General features: G+C 39.7%; 1 protein-coding gene across 19 annotated transcripts in view; it reads right to left on the bottom strand.

The window, feature by feature from the left end:
* Nucleotides 1–20373, bottom strand: part of LOC118428320 (muscleblind-like protein 3) — a 201224-nt gene that overhangs the window by 83758 nt on the left and 97093 nt on the right. For 18 of the 19 annotated variants that reach the window (XR_004832637.1, XR_004832638.1, XR_004832640.1 and 15 more), the window contains exon 2: nt 19345–19984. Coding sequence is in view for 15 of the 19 variants with exons in the window: in XM_035838351.1 (XP_035694244.1) it covers nt 19345–19536 (192 nt within the window). In the remaining 4 variants the exon portion in view is untranslated. Of the gene's footprint in view, nt 1–19344; nt 19985–20243; nt 20263–20373 lie in introns of those variants that run through there. The other variant, XM_035838354.1, reaches the window with a different exon arrangement.

Raw genomic sequence — 20373 nt, 5'->3', positions numbered from 1 at the left:
TCCGGAGTACCGTCTGATCCTAAAGTTTAATCATCGGCCGTGTCTAGACCCCGACCAACCATCCAATCCACCGTGGAATACGGAGATCATAAAGTCAGACACATCGGACTTGTAGTGAAAGGGAATAATATGCCAGGGGTCAGAATGACAATGGGCAAAGACAAAAATTTAGCATTGAAATTAGAGGTTGTCAAGTTCCCAGGCCCTAAGAATGGGAAGGTGCGTTGCTGTTGGTTACTTTGAAGGATAGTAATTTCTCTGAAGGATAGTAATTTCTCCTAGGGCAGTTGGTTCAATGGCTCACTTTCTGAAATGAATTGGCTGAAATAATTGTTGAGTTAAAGTAAGGAATAGAGTTTGGGCTATCATTTTTCACAAAGTTGTTTCCTCATCACTTTCATCACTTTTTTTGTCTTCATCTTATTCCTCTAAGTTTTTTTCTCATTTTCATTGTTCTCTTCATTGTTACAAGATGCCTCTCCTATTCAACCACCCACTGATTACACGTAACATTGAATATGAGCGTTGACTACGAAATGCATGATAGTATACATGTACGTGTAGAATGGCTGTGATCATGCCTTACAGAAAAATGCATGCATGCCTATCTAATGCTGGAGGGGTTCTTTCCAAACTTGGCTGAGTCTTAATCCCCCATTCCCTTGCACACATTCCCGTACGGCAAAAATGACTTTTTCGATAAAGTTTCGAAGCTACCCTTTATCTCATCCACCTACTGGTAAGATTGGGTAGACAACCCTGCTTAACCTTGGAACATTCCTGCATTTGACCTTCAGGTGAAAAGAGGAGGACTACAGCCAACAATGCATGCCATTAGAACATTAGAGGCCTACCCTATAGGGAGCAGAATATGGAAGTGAGGGGGGGGGGGGGCAAAATCGTTGAAAGTTCAAGGAATGGGTATTGTAAAAGTTGGGGATAAAAGACAACCTTGACTAATCATCTGAATAAAATGGGATTTTCTGTCAAAAAATAAGTAGCAAGATGTATAAACTCATCAAGAATTGATCAGTAGGGACAATTAACATAAAGAATGGGAAAAAAATACAGGGAAGGGGTGCAAATTAATGTCTGGTGCATTTGTCATCAAACTTTTAGTTGAAGTCTAGGAGCAAGATTTTATTGCTTGAAGATTTCTCATGTGTCTATGGCAGTGAGAAGCCTCCTATGGTCAGTGCCCAGAACTGCAGGTAAGGCAATGACCAATTGGTTTCCTACATGAAACAGAAAATAGACTCTACCTTTGTCCAACCAATTTCATTACTTGCATGATTGCTTGGGGCGAGACAGAAAACATTTTTTCGCAAAACCGTAATTGAATCTATATCCCACAAGGTATTTATAAACATTGCCCATGAAAATACTTGTAACACTAGAGTTCGGCGACCTCATACCTCCATGAAAATTTAGAGCTTTTGTAAATTTCACGCAAATGACTAAGACATTAACATAATTTATGCATGGTGTTGTTCATCATTGACAATCGTACACATGTCGCAATTATAAAATTCCCATTATTAATCATAAAGTGGTTTTGCAATTTTTACATAAATTATGCAAATAAGTTCCTCATTACCATATTTAGTATCTGCTTATATTCCACCTATCATAATTAACATGTGTTACATTTATCAGAAGTCCAGTTATTGATTGAAAACAATGGAATTATACAATTTCCTCATTAATTATGCAAATTAAGTCCTCATTTGCATAACATGTATATCATTATGAACATCTTTGCCTAAGGTACCCGCATGCCTAATATGATGACAATCCGTTAATCCTTTCTGCAGTTATCCTCTTTGGAATGTCTTGACAAAAATGCCCCTGCAGTTCCTAAATTGAATGTTAGGGGGCTGAAACTTGCTCCACTTTGTCATGACACTAAAAGCTATCTACCACCCAAATTTCAAGACCATATAACGTCCAAGACAAGAGATACATAGAAAAAACTGCTATGATTGAATGTTGTCATCAATTATGCAAATTTGCTCCTATTTTGCATAATTAGTATTTCATCTTGTACAACATTGCCCAAGGTACCTACATACCAAAAATCATGAAAATCCGTTGTTCCCTTCTTGAGTTATCCTCGTCAGAAGTTTTTGACAAAAATGCCCCTGCTATCCCAAAACTAGACGCTAGGGGGCCCAAACTTATGTCACTTCTTCCTGAGCACAAGAGCTATCTAATACTCAAAAATCGTGACCATAGCATGTTCAGAACACCAAGATAGCAAAACCGGAAGTTGCGCTGCAGTACCAAGTGGAGCCGCTAGGGGGCCCAAAGTCTAATCATTTCCAGCTTTCATCACACCCTACCAACACACCAAGTATGAAACCAATCCACCCAGCCGTTCTTGAGTTATCTTGTTTACACACAGACACACAGACACACAGACAAACGCGGGGTAAAATATAACCTCCATGAAATTTCATGGAGGTAATAACATGACCTTCCGCTGACTTTGAAACTGTATTAAAAATAGTACTGATAGTACAAAGCAATCAAACAATTTCAATGATACCTCTTTTGTCCAGTTGACAACAGGAACTGTGTAAAGATGATAGAGGTTACCAGTACATGTACCTAAAGTACCACAGATTTCCCTGTATACAGTGGTGTAGGCATTGCATAATACAACCTTTTTATTCAGTACACTGCCATTGGATGAGAGCACAGTTAGCAAAGTCCATAGAAGGCCCACTGTACACTACACTCCCACGGCACAGGTACCTCCCCCGGACACTTTTGCACCTGCCATATCTTAATCCGCCAGCCTCATTTTTCACCCAAATTTAACAGGGACAAAAGTGTGCATGGAAGTGTGGTAAACCCTGTGTCAACAGTGTGCAGGGAAGGCAGGGGAACCATCACTACTGTTTTGTGTGAGGTTCACACCTGGCTTTTCTTTGCCCTGCTTTCCTTGTTTGATTTCTTGGTAACTTTTAACCAGAATGTTGCGAGTGGAGGTACATTAACCAAACACAATTAACAGTGCTGATATTGGTATAGGATCACCAGAAATAGATCATATTGATAGCATATAAGCATGTTTGTTCATTTTTTTCTTAGTACACACAGTTCACTTTGTGCGTTGTCTAATTTGTTGTGCTGTATCTCCTTCTGTAGATGTTTTTATGGCAAAATTTATCTATTAGGCTAATAGCCATTTTTACTGAAAAGAATACATCGATTCTGGAGTCTGATCATACTATACATGATTCTATCAAAAGTTGACATCAACTTTCTGTTGTCATATTTTGTCCTATCCCCCTCCCTACCTCTTGCCTCTTGCGCAAGTCCTTACATGACTTTCCCTCTAACCCTGAGTGCAACAGACAGTGGTTTAAGCAGATAATCTCTGCTCAGAGCTATCCTGTATGTCAGGTAAGCAGGATCACTTTCTATTTTTGTATGCTTGCTTTGAAACCAAGCAGCAACATCAGAGAGTCTCAAAGTGTTAGGCTCCATAATTTCAATATTTTCATCATTTTCGAAAATGTTGAATTCATGTTGTTAATTGTTATTCAAATTTTTACTTTTTATGTCGAGATTTAATGATGATACGAAATGAAATTTCATTTCACTTACTAGGTCTACAAATATTGCATCATTCACCAACAGCCATTTCCTTGTAAACACTCCTTGTATTTGAGATGTTGAATTGAAGTAACAGTTGGTAAGATGAACAGGAAAAGGCATGAGGAGGCCACCTGTCTACAAAGTTAGCTCCCCGAGGCCCTAACCTCAGCCGCAGCACTTTTGCCATGTCTACGGCAAAGTCAGTTGTGATTTCACGAGCTGAAAGACTGGCACATGTGCTGTAAATAATTCTCCAGTAAGGTCAAGTTCGTCTGACCTCCCCTGGGGAGGGCAGCCAACGCCTGCCTGCAGATAGCATTGTTTACCCATCACCATGGTAACGGCCCGGCCTCTGGTAGGAAAACAACTGGATATAGACATGATGTCATCACTTGAAAGTGGTTCCGGCTTGTTTGCCGTGGAAGAGAACACCTAGAGGATGAATGGGAAGGAGCGGGAACGTGACACGTTTTGGTGGGAAAATGGGGCAATCTGATTGGCTGGAGGGCGCAAATACATGTGGCCGGTTGACCGCGGACCATTATCTGAGACCGTTTAGCCTACGGCTTCAGTCAACTTGAACGAATTCAAGCACAAAAAAACAACTTACTATGTCGGAATGGACACCTGATACCTATGTATGGTGTATATATAGGCAACATAAATGTTTGTGGTTTAGACAGAGATACAGGTTTTCCGTGACCATAACTCTCTGTTGATTCTCATCAGAGTCTGTATTGATTTCCCCGATATAATTTGCATCCACTTTTCCAAGAACCTTGCAGGTGACTGACTGTTATTTTGCAGATGATCCAGTAGCAATCATATACTTTGTAATCTACAATTTTTTCCTGATTATTCTTTTATCTCGCAACAGCATAAGGGCATGATTGGATCTTGGATTGAATCTTTTTTTATCGTGATCAAGATTGGGGGAAAAATTTGATATATCACATTTAAGAAAAAGGTGACTGAGAATGGCACTTATCTTGAAGTTAGAGAAGAAAAGGAAGGAGAAAGGGAGTTTGAAGGTGTAGCTGAAGTCAAATGCTGACTTCAGAGGTTTCAGTCCTCATCACAAAGGCGAAACTCTTTGACATACTCACACAGCATCAACAGTCAGCTTGAGACCATTAGATTTTCTCGAGGATTTATAACATGAACACAGCATCCATTCCCTCTATGAGAAACTTACTAATAGGATGGCACCTGGAAACTTATGGCTATGTTCTGCTAACATTTCCACTTCATCCACTGATATCCCTTGCCATTTCTGAGGGTGATTGTGAACAGACTATAGTATCTTATATTTTCAACTTCCCAACATGTGCCTTAGGACGTAATAGCCTTGTTAAGGTGCAGATGGGCTCAGATATTGCAGATCAAAAGAGGGGGAGAATTCTAACCATCTAACTTCGACAGAATCAATCGCAGCATCCCGTTGGGTCGTCCAGAAAGTTAAGAGACGGTCTGACGCCTGGCGGGGGATTCAGAACTAAATGTCAGGGTATCTATTAGAGATAGCAACAGCCCACCAGTGGCGCGGGACACGACGTTCGTGACTACAGACCGCATACTTCAGACGGAGACAATCATAGACGCTCAGACAGAGCCAGCTTTTTGCCAAGTCGTCATGTTTCGAGTTTTCACCAATCCCTGCGGAATGCACGAAGAATTATTGAGAGTTAATGCAACTGTCTCTACTGTCATATTGGATATACTGCATTCAATGTTTGCATGTTGATATTGAAAGATTTGTGCCAACTTAGAAGACAGTTGATGGGAAAATGCTGCGATCAACCATCGACTATTTTGACAAGGTGTCATTTGGGGATCTTCCAGAAATTCCAGGCCAGTACCAACGAAGCTAAGCCAACTTGGTGTATTGTCCAAAAACTCAATCAAAGACACCTTTTTTCTGTTATACCCTTGATTGTGCAACAATTGCCAAACTCGGTGAGATGGAGACAGCCAGACCTGACGTTGACCGGAATTTCATGTCAGACTTTTACCAGTACATGTAGTAAAAAATACATACTAAAAGGCCATTCAAAATTCCACCATCAGAATTATTAGTTCAAAAAAGATTATCCATCCAATCTGCAAACAACAACTTTTCTAAACTAAAAGTTTTTTAAACTAAATATAGTTTTTCTTGTCAGATTAAAGTTATGCATGTATCATATGTGGAATCAGCAACTCTATTTCAAACCTAGCAATAAAATGTTCCCAAACCTTTTCAATATTAGCACCCCTACCCATGGAACCCAAACACCATAACTAAAGAACTTGACAAAGGCTTTGAAAAATCTCCCTTTGATGGTCGTACTGGATAAACAACCTGTCCGCTGCAATAGCTGTAGTTAATAAGGTCACTACCCTGCTATCAAACAAATTGCCCAACAGAAACGAAGGCCATTGTTGTGGAGACAATGGGGCCTTACCGGCATCACCTGGTGTCTAGACAAAACACCTCGGTGACTAGAAAGACTTCGGGAACAAAGGAATGTGTCACCCTTCTGGGCCATTAACTGTTACTAATGTATAACGGTGTTAATGTCTGCTTTAGCCCGTTTATTTATTTTTCAACATTTACAAAAAATGTTGGTCCTGTTGGTAAGCAAACACCGGTAACTGCTAGTAGGTCAAGATTTGTTTGGCTATAAGGAATGTCTATATACGGACAAAGTCAACAACATTACAGTAATGTACATAGCTCTGGTGTAAAAGGTGGGTCAAGCATGGGGCACGCTTTGTTGTGTACATACACAGTGTTATAACAGGTAGTGAACTCTGCATATTTCCTTCAATGCATGCTTTTTTGGAAAGACATTCTTGAAGGGAGTTCTTAAGAAATATTTTGACACTCTTAAGGAGGTATTGTTGAGTGTCTGTTTTTTTCTAACACCTGCATGCATGGTCCATAAAAAAGGAATGCATAACAGTATCTCATAGACACTCTCCCATAAACTGTTTTACTGCCTGCTCTTATTTTCGCTGTATGAACTCACAAACGACCCTGGAACTACATAAAAGGTTTTCTTTACAGGTGTGAGGTACAAATCTGGCATACAAAGATGCAACGCTGCCAGAACAACCTGCCAGACATTCTAACTGTCTGAACTTAAGGATGAACTCGCAAAGGTGGAGCACATTCAATTGGACAACTTTTCTCCAAATCATCTCGCTTCTGCGTTTGATTGTGGCACCTTTGAAGTTTATAATTTTTCCTGTCTGACTTAATTGAGAGGAATTTGAGAAACGCATCAAACAGATTTTATGTGTCTCAGAAGGTCTGCAGCTGGCATCATCAGGAACTCAAGGAAGGAAGATGCAGATGGAATCTATGTCCAGAGCGAGAGTGCCCCCCCCCCCTACAACACACAGTCACGCATCTTTTCGGCACTTATTAACATGTGGAGCAAGTATGAGCTGATCCGTAAAGGGTAGGGAGAGACCACCTTTGCATACCTAATTGCTCATCATCCTGCTTATGAAACCTGGAGGTGCGGCATGTTACAGTCACGAGATGGGCAAGAGGCGGCAAGGAATTCTAATAACCACCGAGCGCAAGATATTGATCCTTTACCGTCTGGCCGGTACCTAAGGGAAAGATATATTACTCCAGCTTTCCGAATTCATTGAAACATTCACAATCTTATTAATAGGCCAAACCAGAACCAACCTTCATAGATTTTGGGGCGTATTCTACAGCGAAGTACAAATTAGACTTGCATTTCTACAAAATCGATGCTCAACTGTGAACAGAAGCTCCACAATATCGAGTCCCTTTGAGGCAAATCCTACACCATTGCCCTCATCCATTATAACTCTACAATGTAATAACGGCTCAATGAAATAAGTTTGTGAAGAAACACCTTCCTCGTGGGGGCTGGACACCGACTGTGAGTTAATCAGGACAATTTGCTTTGAAAAGGCAATCCAGCGACAAGTCTTGACGTGTTGGACAATTCTTTCTGTATGAACAGCTTGAAGCCATGCTTGTATCGTGTGCAGGTCACCTGCTGGTCACAGCCAAACTTCCTGCCGTCCCTTTCATCGTGGCGCCGACGCCCAGACAGGATGACGTAACGAGGGCGAGCGGGAATAAAGTCCGCCAAACCAGCGTGACAGGCGGCTAAACCGCCGACTTTACCTTATCAATATTCGTACATGAACCTTCACTAGAACAATACGCCATGTTTAAACTTTCCCTACTGTTAGACCACCCAGCCTCCAAAACACGGAGATAACAAAATACACCTCCTCTCCATGGATTACCAAACAGCAAACTTTCTGCCACCATTCTTGGCAAATTTCCTATCTGCCCAGCATTTGCCATAAATATTTCTTTAACTGGAATTTTCAACATAAATTTCTACTTTGTTCAATGACACACATAAGGCAAAATGTTCCCATTAGCCAAAAAGTAAGACTTTGAACTGCAAATACTTTGAACTCTGGATCAAATGTTTTAAAAAATGTGTATATTTGCATGCTTAGAGTTTTCTGGTCGCCACAATAGAGATTGTGAGTCTTGAGGTTTTTTTTTTTGCATTTTGCAATTATACTTTAAGTCAATGATAACTTGTGAAAAAATTTTTCCCATTCCAATCAATGACTGCTTTGCAAAGATCATAGCATTCAACATTGTAAACACTAAATAATACACAGTATTTTTAATGTGCGCTAAGTTTTATAGTATAGGAGTACTGATCTGTCTAAGGGACATTTTACAAATTTAAATTTGATGATGCGTTTCGCATGGAAAGAATAGATAGCCAGCACAAGTTGCTTGTCATCACTTCAATTTTTTAAGGTAACAAGTTAAAGTGTTTTTAACACCTTCATTGTCCATAGTACATTTGTCCCACTAACCCCATTACCAGCAGTACCAAATAATGCATGTGGTTCTTAGCTGCTGCCTTTGTCAATACACTTTACCCTGAACTTGACATTGTGCTACCTTCCTGAATAGCATGCCATCTTTCCTCGGCTGAGGATTAAAAGCAACAAAGCGAGAGTTGTTATAGTCATACCAAGTGTACCACAAAAGGCAGCAATGAACACATACTTTGCAGTAAGCTTGAACATGTCCCCTTTGTCACTAGGAGCTATAGAATACTTTAAGTGCATAGCAACTGTTGCTATGTTGGCAAGTACATTTTTTACAGCTGTTGGCGCCAGCCATATTAAAGACAACATGATACAGAATGTACCTAGTGTCAGGCAGAGCTGCCTGAAACATGTAACTAGAGAATAGGTTGGAGGGAAAGCAGAGAGGTACAATTTCACACCGTGTCATCTTTTGACAGGAAGATCGTACAAGTGTGTGACACCCAGACTGTCTTTCTGACAGAAGATCAAATATGAGAAAGATCTGTTACTACCAGTTCATGTCAAAATCAAATATCAGTCTTACTTTATTAACAGTTTCACCAAATTTTATCATTTTTGATCTACAGATGTTATTAGTGCTTTGTGCTCAGTTGCTACCAACAATGTCTACTTCTTTCAAACCTGTCAGTCTTATAAAATGCTTAGGCAGGACAATTTGACAGATCATTCAAAATACAGAACTAATGCATTCCAACAGTGAGCTCATTGGCGGATGTTCTGGTCTTTTTCTACAAGAGAGTTTGATAAATCAGCTTTTTGCAGATGAACTCCGATGCTGACATCACAAAAGGCATAACGGTGACATATGATGTCTGCCCCCCTCCATGTTTGGCCGGGTGGCGCCACCCAACCCGCAGTGCTACGTGATGGCTCGTATCTGCCCTGTCTGCACTCCACCATGTTGTACTCAAAGGAATTGGACTCAAAGTCAATGACAAATCATTGTATACAAGTTCCAATCAAAAATAGGCAAGGATGAGAACTTATTATAAGTGCAAGATTGCATTTGATTACAATGATATAGAGGAAAATCTTGCATGCTAAATAATGAACCCAGTATATTTCTGTTCCCTGCCATAAACAACAAAAGTGTGAAAGGATTTAGACTGCTTGGGTTCTGCACTATGTATCCTGAACCATAACTACATGCTGTACTAATCTATAGTTGCACACTAGATACCAACAATTCTGTCATCCGACATCTCAGAATGCTGTATGACACTATCCCATCTAACATATGATATCCCACTTTATCATGTTGCCATATATACATACAAGACCGAACTGTAAAAGAGATTGAGTAACTGCTGTTATTGAAACTTGATTCAAAGACATTTAGTCGCCCTAATTCAAAATGAACTTTTGAACCATGGCGGCAACCTTATAAAAAGTTTCAAGTTAACAAAGCGGTAAGGTTCACCGCACTCGGTGTTGTCAATGTCATATTCATCTGCTTTAATACTAGTATGATCGCAGTTATTGCATTTGGCCTTTAACTTTTGATGTGGATAAATGTCTCACAGCTTACATACCCAGGAGGGCAACCTTTCTTCTGATAATAGGCTGATACACCATGGCAGATGGGTAAGCTTGATACATATGTGACAGTTTGAAGTCTTAAGGCATGAGAATCTAGGTTGAAATCCTGGGCTTTCTTCTGCATAGATTTTTGTCTGTCCCACTTTCGCACTCTGTGTTAGGTAGACCATATAATATTTGTTGTTAAATGTCATTTTAAGCTTACAAAAATATATTTTCATCAGTTTCTTGTCACAAATTTATGACAGTAAGGACAGAGATAAGGTAACATTTGTTTCTAATTCCCAATTTGCAAGTAAATTTCCGTCCCTGGGAACAGCAAACCATCATGCATGATAGTGGTTGGGGGTGGGGTGGCAGAAATACTACAAAATTCAGACACAGCAAAGGTATAAATACACACTGAAGTTAGAAATAGCCCTACAGGTCAACCTTATTGTACTACAATAACCTTTGAGGACATTGTACCACCCATGTTGAAGACAGTACCCCCACCACATGCATCATCATCTCAACTCAGTTGCTCCTCTTCCTCACAGCATTGTGCATCCTCCCTATAGGGTATTGTTGACAAATCACTCCATAAAAAGGATTATTGGCTGTCTCCTACCAACGTATTTACATATTTTATAGGTCTCTGTGTCAGATCTATGTAGTAAATAGTCCACACATAGGTTTCATCCCAATTTACCTTTCCATTTTCAACATCTTTAACGAGCCCCCCACATCATGATTGCAGAGTTATAACATAACCTTCATTATCATTATCATCATCATTGACATTAAAATGATCATGAAATTACCAAAAATGCTATACTTATGGTAAGGTTTATAGTCAAGTGCTTGCACATTTGAGGGAGAAATGAAACTGTGATATGGCATTCGTGAAGTTCAACAACTTGTCTCTATTTGCATTATGGCAACAGTTTAACATATCAGATCAAACTATTTTTGCACTATTTCACACCCAGGCTATCAGACAGTCAGGGGAGGAGTTAAACAGCTGTGTTATGGACCTTTAAAAAGCCTGGACACAGAAGAAGGGAGGGACACAACATTTCAAGTTCAACAACTTATCTCTATTTGCATTGTGGCAACAGTTTAACAATTCAGAGGCCAAACTGTCTTTGCACTATTTCCCATCCAGCCTATCAGACAGTCAGAGGAGGAGTTAAACAGCTGTGTTATGGACCTTTAAAAAGCCTGGACACAGAAGAAGGGAGGGACACAACATTTCAGCTATGTGAGAAATGTTAGCCTGCTGCAGGCTTTTAGGTTACAGGTCAAGGGTCTCTGCCCTGGAGGAATATGGGAAAGTTAACTCATAGGGCCACAATATTTCAGCAAATATGGGAACATCCTTGTTACGCTTGACATGCACAACATGCCAGGCCCTTATCAGTTATAACAATAGTTTGCCTTTATCCATCATTTAAAAAAAAAAATTAGGAATAAGAAGTAGACGGTTGGTACAATATTTTGAAAATAACTGCTATAGTTTGAAAATATTGCAGTTTAACCACCGTCTGTTGTCTTGATAAATTTCAATACCTGTTTCTAAAATCAATGGATATAGGTTACCCCGCAGATAAAGCCAAACTGGCGTTACGACATTTAAGAATTCTTCAACTAGGCAGAATCAAACTGTCTTGAAGTTCTCTAAAGTATACCCTTTTCTGTGAACACCTCAACATTAATGCACACATGTTGTTTGGTGGCTTTATTTCTTTTGCTCTTTAGGGTTTGGTCACATTTATCATATTATGGTCACTAACTGAAGGTGTTCTTGGTATATAGCCATGCATGTTTTGTACAAAATTCAGCAGTGTTCTCATAGAAAAATTGTCGTAAATCCTTGACGGCAGTTGGTTTTTGTCACAGCCTGCTTTTAAACTTTTAACCACATTGTATGATGACCTATGATAAATATGAACAAACTGTTACCAAGCAAAATTCAACATTGCCCCATCCACAGTAGTACGTGACTGCTGTCCCACTATGTCAAACTTGAACTTTCCTGAAGAGTCTTGAGCACATCTGGCAAGTATCAGTTTACATGTCACATGGACAAAGAATAGTCAATTGTTCAATACCTTCACCACTAGAGATGGTAATCTCTGTACATGAATGACACACATTAAAAACTATTTTACCATACTGCACACACAGACTGGTCAATACTATTGATCTGGTTCTGACAGTTTTACTAGTAGATGCAGGAACAGGATATGGAAATGAGAAAAGTCTGTCAAAGAAATTGATGCAAGGCACTGCAAGTACAGTCAAAACTGCAAAAAGTAGACCACTGAGGGGCCAATAAAATCTGGTCTAGGGTCATTATAGGAAAAACTATCTAAAGCTAAGGGCACAACATGGGCAATCTTTGGGGATCCGCCTCCGTATGAAATCCGACAGATTTTGGAGCATGCAGACATGCAGTAGAACTTTGCGTGCAGGCAGAACTTTGTGTGCCATCGGGCTGTGGATTCGCCCCCGTACGTGTCAGTACGGGCGACGCGCCTGCCGTGTACAGCCTGAACGTTTTCAGATATACGTGGCAGTCGTGGCCTCCAAAAAAAACCCGTACAGACAAACTGCACGTACGGCGGGTTGTGCCCTTAACTTAAGGAACAACCAAAAAGTGGTCCTTACGTATGGGTCGGGTTGTCCTTAGTTTGTAAGGGTGGTCACTAGACTAAGTACAGGTTATTAGAGCTCTGAGAACTTGCTTTGTAATAAAGGAGCTGGAAAAATGTTCACTCCCACTTACTATATTTTGACTTTGCCAGATAAGATCTATTGCTTGTTTGGACTATTTCATGCAGCCAACCCAAAACACAGGATATTGCATTTTGGTGGATCAAAATTCTACCACGTTCTCAAAGTGAGTGCAGTGCGTTTAGTGTATTATGATTTTTCATATATGCGACATATGACTGAAATGTTTGAAAGTTATTTTGAAACTTTTTTGGGTCATGTTTTATCTCATTGTATGTATGCACCTAACTTACCCGGTCCAACTATATAGATATGTGAACATACTTTTGACATTCACACTCACTCACTATCCATTGTGAGACAAAATATTTAAACGATTTTACATAACAAAGTTTGCTATATATATTTGGAAAGCTTTCAAGATGCACACTGTCTCTTTTTCAACCTGGTAGATCTCATATATATAAATTTGAACTATTATGATAAATGTGGACAATTTTGTCAAACAATATTAATATTGATCCACAATGAACATATGATGTGTTCAATGTAGACGCACAGGACAAGGTAAACAAAACATTCTTTATACTTTAAATTGCAGCAGACTACAGTATTTGATGTTTCAGCCCAACAGTACATGAAAGTCAGCCAAGGAGAGGCTAACCAAGCAGACAGATTGAATTGTGTGCATTACAGCTGCAACACTGTCAAATAACAGCCCTAAATCAAATTTATCTCAGCTCCTACAAGACACATTATACCTCTTAGAAATCACTTTGGATTCTCCTACACCCTGTATGCCAGAATATAACAACTGTTAATGCAAGAGTTGTTGGTACACTACCTGGCATATATATTGTACATTCAAATTCAAGGCTGTACTTAGTTGGACAAAGCCAAACCAGCTGTACTGTGAGTCTAATTAAACTGGGCCATCTTCTGTTACAGCTATTGTGCTTCGGGGAGGGGAGGTGGTCGTTCAGACAGATCACTGCTCCAGACAGAACGTGACGAGAGTTTATAAGCAAAGCACAGGATCCCAGCCAAGCCCTCCCCTTCCTATTGTCTATTATCTTCACCTCCTGGCTATTGCAGGAAAGACGCGGCACTCAAGAAGGTTACGAACAGGGATTTTGAATTCTCGTGACTCCACGTTGTCTAAGATTAGAACATCAGTGCATTGGTGAGGGACTCAGAGGGAGTGTAACAGACATGCTGATTGAAGTTACATCTAACAATAGTCTATTACAACTGCAACCTCCAACACTTGTTGTTTTCAATAAATCATAAAGTTAAGTTAAGTTATCAATCCTTAATATTTCCTTGATTTTCCTTGTTCAATAGTAATGCAAGCGTCATGATTCCTTATGATACACTATTTTAGATGATCATTATTATAGTACATAAACTATACGTCTGACTTTTTCCCAAGTATTCACAATGTCCTCTCTATAGGGGTTATTATAAGTTACACACAGTACAAGATAAATTTCCTCCAGGTAACAATACTTTGTAAGTGCAATTATTTTGTAGGTAGTTTCTTGCATGAAAAATCTGCTACAAAAATGTATAACACCACAACACAGAAGAAACATGGGTTTTCTTTTAACTAAGGTTAACGAAAAATACTTACCGAAGAACAGATTGAAAATCTGCTCCTAAAATGCCTAACTACTCACCTGACAATGTTTACATTATAAATCATGTTAGTGCCACAAAGTCATCATTTGAATCTTTCAGAATAGGAAATATCATATAAATGAATCACTTATGATTTCAGAGTTATCATCAATAATAAATTTGAGATAGCAGTTTGACAGCACAGCAAGAGAAAGAACCATTTAAACTTACTGCAGCATCTACAGGAACATGTAACGCTAGTTCACCTTTATCTGTTGGGTAACCTATATCCGTTGTTTTTAAAAACAGGGTATTTGGGGATATCACGTCGACGGACGTTAGTTTCAAATTGCAATATTTTCAGGATATTGCAGTTTAAAACTATCACCTGTCGACTTGATGTGCCTACATAGTGCATTTAAAAGCAACGGATATAGGTTACCCAACGAATAAAGGTGAATTAGTGTTAAATGTACAAAATGTTACTGTTTGATCTTTCACTTTCCAACACACATGTTTCTGGAATACCTATTGACCATTAGAACTATTCTTGGAGTGAATCCAGGGAAGGCTTAAGTTTCATACTGTCCCAAAACAAGATGATGTGGCTGAACATGTGTTACACTGCAAAACTTGAACTTGAAAACGAAGACCAACATCTTGTAGCTATCTCTTTCCCCTTTCTTTAAGAAGACTTCAGAGGGTATTTCTGGAATTGCTCAATTAAATGATGACTAGTTACTGTCCTTGAATCTACCCCCAAAATACCTTTAATGATAATTTGTCAACCTTGTCATCGCTCTGATTTTGTATCAGTTTTTGTCAGTGTCTGCCATTACAACTATCAAAGACTACAAAAATAGCACAGGAGTAGGTAGAATGGCAAGGACGATTACTTTAAAGGCTTTGTCAAGCACTTGCATGTGGCAGCGTAAGTGCAAGTATGACACAGTGGATTTTATTGAGCCTTGTCTCCGAATGCAGGGCAAGAACCCACAGTGACCTCTCGGCCCGACCAAGGTTAACACGGCTATATTAGTACATAGACTTCCTGGTGTTTATCCTGTCCTATATTTATATCTTATCCCTAGAAGTATGTCCCCACTGTCTGGTACTAAAAATAAGGGGGGCAAACGGGACTGGGGACTCCATGCACCAATGTGAAAGATTTGACCTTTCCAGTGTCACAGTCTGATTTGGATGCCTGATTCTAATTGGCCTTGACATGTGCAGGGTACAGACTTAACAGTTGCTGCATGATTAGGTTTGTTTTGAATGATAAACATGACCAAACAAGTACATGTATATGTTTTGAAAACTTTTTTCTTACTGATTCAAATGTATTTTTCTTACTAAAATTAAGGAGTACAAGCTCCTACCATTTTTAATAACAAATTGACAATAGATCTGGAATATTAGCAGTTTTCTACTTTGTAAATAACCAAGGCTTGGAAAATCCAACCAGATCGTTATCAAAGTAAGTGGGAGTATCACATCTGCCACTGATGTTGACTGTATTAGGGCACACCGATTTAATTTCTTGGTTCACGGATTCGCTCGCTCCTATTTTTTGGGGAAAAAAATAAAAATAAAAATTACCACTCAGCAAATTTTCACCATTAATGAAACCATTCACCAACTTTCTGGTGTAGCAAATTGGCCTTTATATTATAAGCTCCTTAAAGTGTGGGTACAGGTGCTGTTACTGTACAAAAATAGTGTTTTTGTACTTTTTTCAAGCTGAAAACTTTTTTCTTTATGTTTTGGATTAGCCGTTACCTTTATCCCAACCATTTTACGATTTTTATTTTTATTTTCATTTCGCCCTCTCGCTCCATATTTTTTATGAAAAAATCCGTGAACCAAGAAATTAAATTGGTGTGGCCTTATACTGGAGAAATATAGAGACAGACAGGCACACAGTCAATGGCATGATATCCCATGTACAGTTTGTATATGACTTGTATATGACTCATAATTGCAAGGAAAAATATTCTTCTGGTTACGATCATTTATTTCTGGTGAAACTGGTCTCCCACAGTGGAGTTCACGAACATGCGCCCTTCCAACGTTCTTCAGACAATCAACAGCTTTTAAGTGTTAACATTGCAAATAATCGAAGAAGAGCAAAGGGCAAAATAACACCTGCCGTATTGAATAAAAATTGCTGCTTATATTACTATTATCAGTTTAACATTATAATCATCTTTACGTCATACCTGAGGCCACAACAGTTATATATTATAAGAAGTAGAAATATTGTAAGTAAGAAATATTGTAAGAAGACCTAATATACTAGATAGCAATTTGCAAATACTGTTAATAGCATTAGTTAGAGAATAGAAAATAAAGAGAAGCCTTCCTTTTTGAGATGCATTTTGATTGCACATTTATATATCCATTGAAAAGTTTGTTTACAAGAATGAAGTTTGAATTCATTCATGGATAAGAATATTCTGGTACTGCCACACCTTAAGTTTGCTTTCCTGTTATATTCTCTCTCATTTATCATTTTTGAGCTGAATTTTGATTGACTGTGCATTTATATATCCATTGAAAAGTTTGTTTACAAGAATGAAGTTCATACGTCAAAAAGAATTCTGGAACTGCCACACCATAAGTTTGCTTTCCTGTTGTATTCTCTCCCCTTTATAATTTTTGAGCTGAATTTTGATTGTGAATTTAATATATATCCATTGAAAAGTTTGTTTACAAGAATGAAGTTCATTATAAGAATATTCTGGAACAGCCACACCTTTTAAGTTTGCTTTCTCTTTAAATTTGTAGCCTCTCCCATTTTGTACACCGGATGTAGTAGCTATATAGGGTGGGTTTTGTTTAAAGGACATGCAGGGCTGTAACTGCAAATAGGGAGTGACGCAGAACCAGAGGATACAGTGTGACACAAAGTTGACTTACTCCGACACGTTTTCCGCCCATACATCACTCCTACCAAACATCTGAACAATCCTTTGGTATATTAGCAGCTTTGTCTTTGATTTATGCTCACGGATGTTTTAGCGTATTGGCAATTCAAAACCGTGACGGACAATACCTGGAAAAGGTTTAATTTTTTTTGCTGTTGACAATAGAAACTATAATTTAGTATAAAATTTGTTTTCTTCGGACATATCAAAGACTTAGAAGTTGCTGAACAAGTTATATTCATTCAGGCACAATCGGAGTAACGGATAGCCCATTCTTTAGTTTAAGTCTAGACCCATTCTCAAATCTATTTCAAGCAAAACAATTCGATTGTGTCAATTTCAAAGTTGAAACACAAGGAATACATTTACACAACACAAAATGTTGTCTTTTTGAAACTTGTGAATGGAGAACAACAACTGCTATAGTCTCTAAACTGCTTTGAAATGTTCAAGCTTTCGTTGCACATTGTTACATGTACATTTGAAAAACACCTTAGGAGCCAACAAAAACAGGCCTGACTTCTGACATATGAAATTTGGCACGAGTAAAATGCCAGCAACATACATCTATTGCCCCGAAATTACCATATAATACTACATCAGCTAAAAAACATATTACGTGGCTGTGACACAATGTGGCCTAGCTCTTTTACATCCCAACCAAATTTCTGTAGGTTTGCCATTTATTGCACTGCCATAGATTTGTTATGACGCAACCCTTGCTTAAGGCATCGTATTTCAAAACTTTTCACAACAGATTAACAAGTTCAAAGCAAACTTTACGACAAAACACTTAGAAAGTCTGGAACACTTTTTGAAGGTTAACTGAAGCATAGGCAAGGTCATATCCGAGTAGTGGTGGACTAAAGAGTTCACCAGTAAAAGCACACTTCATTCCAACCATTCTCCCATGATCTACACTGCCTTCTTGTAAAGTGGTGATTCTTAATCCTCTTCCCTGACAGAATACTAATTGTTTTTCTGGCGGGACATGTTTTTACACTTCACGTCCAGAGGTATAATGGCGATAGCCATTATCTGCCCGCCTTTTAGTCGCAACTTGTCCAAGTTTTCACCGTAAAAGCGACCGTAACACACTACATCCGATGATCGCAACAGCAATAACGACACCCCTGGAAACTGTGCATCACAAGGCAGACTTGCCAGCTCGTGGAATACCAAGTAGTCTCTGATAGATATGTGGATGATGTGTGCACCCTGGCAGGCAAGTGGGGCATGTAATTGTCGGCAATACAGGATGTTGTCTTGGGTATGTGCTGAAAACACGGCAGCCCCACCGCCAACGCCACGTGCTAATCCAGCTCTAAATTCAATTTTCTCTGGGCGGCAATGGTTCATAAACATCGGTTTCAGACATGAATTTTCCTCTCAGAACATCCTCCGGGGAATTCCGACTTTATTGGTCTCATCCTGCTACTTTTGGCATGTAAGGTAATGGTAGGATTGAAAATTGGGGATTTCCATCACACACGAGGCAATCTATTATCACAACACCCAGACTGCTCATAAACTCGCAAAAAGTATGGGCCACGGTTTGTTGGGTGCATGGCAAATGTGGCATTTCTCCTTTGTGAGCAGATGTAGGAAGGGGTCCGGCCTTGATTGGACCATATCTGACTGGGGTGATGAATGGTAACTGTTGCAGACTTTGAGAGCTGGCACCCTCCCACCCCTCCTCAATAACACTCACCCAGTCACGTAACAAAGGTCACCGCCTGTCTGACAATGGTCTCAAAATTATTCCACCTTTCATGTCGAGAGGCAGGGTAAAATACTGGAGACTAATTTCCGTCAGACGTATTAGCCTAATGCTTGTTGACTTTTCAAACTTGCCGGAAAAGTTATTTTGGAACTTAAAAGCGGCAATAAAACTTATTCTTGGAAACGGCGGCCTGCCTCTCTTGAGTTGAACTTGACCTACAAGCGTGCAGCCATCAGGCAGTATTGCGCAGTACTGTTCTTGACAGCAATAAAAACAAATTGTATGTCAATAGAAGCAAGTGGAGCTACTCACTTTTAAAGAGTCGAAGCAAGCGACGACACGTCCGTTGTCAACTTGTACCTGCTTGCTCGGATGCGCAAAGCGGCATTCTGTGTCCGGTCTGGTGCACGTTCCCCTCTGAAACTCGCGGCAGACTTCTAACGTCAGCCACCGATTATCTCTGACGGCCATTATATTGGGCTCGAGGACCTCCCTAGCCTGCATAAATATGGATGTTCACTGAAAACTACGGCTTGAGATAGTCTTGCTTTGGTTGCAGGTCTGTGGACGCGGCAGCCACCGGCACGCACCAGAAAGTCAAATATCACTTGACTCTACACCCAGCAATTTTCCCGTCAGTCATTCAAGGGTCCAAGTTCAGGAGGGAAAGACGTGATGCTGTTTGCACTTGAATTTGCAGCTTGGCAAAGGTGACGTTTGGCCAAAGAAATTCTGGTGCAGTATTCTCTGAATGCCAATGAGCGCTTGGCGTGGTGATCAGCTCAATATCGTATTACAGGCATGTAAAGAGGGCTGTCTTGGATAGGGCTGAAGCGGTGGAAGCAGCGGGGCTGGAACCTTTGTCGTTGTCTGGTCACTCTCTTGTCATGGCGCGGTCATCAATCTTAGTTGTGTAGCATTTGGCCGGGAAGCACAGGCAGCACCTTATGACCTGAGGGAACAACAAAAGCAACATGGAGCTCAAGTTCATGCAACAGCTGCCACATTCAACCTTCACTTTCTACTATCACGCCCCAGACACCCCGCTCACTCACATCCCCCTTAACATGTCTAGTCCTTTCTTACCACCACCCAAATGCATGAACCCTATGCTACCCTTAAACTACACACATCCAATATCATGCAAGTCTGTCACAAGATAGTCTAACAGTTTTTGGCATCTGAAATAATGTCAAATGCACCATACTGACGAAAATGACACCTCAACACAGTTGGATAACCAAATACGAGTCAGAATGCCCCAAGTCTATGATAGCTAATACACGTCATAACGCACTTGGTGAGCCCCAAGATATGGGACCCTAGCAATTGATACTAAAG

Source organism: Branchiostoma floridae, chromosome 12 (genome assembly GCF_000003815.2).
Source record: "Branchiostoma floridae strain S238N-H82 chromosome 12, Bfl_VNyyK, whole genome shotgun sequence".
In the NCBI taxonomy this organism is placed as follows: domain Eukaryota; kingdom Metazoa; phylum Chordata; class Leptocardii; order Amphioxiformes; family Branchiostomatidae; genus Branchiostoma; species Branchiostoma floridae.
This window is presented reverse-complemented; position numbering and strand designations above follow the sequence as displayed.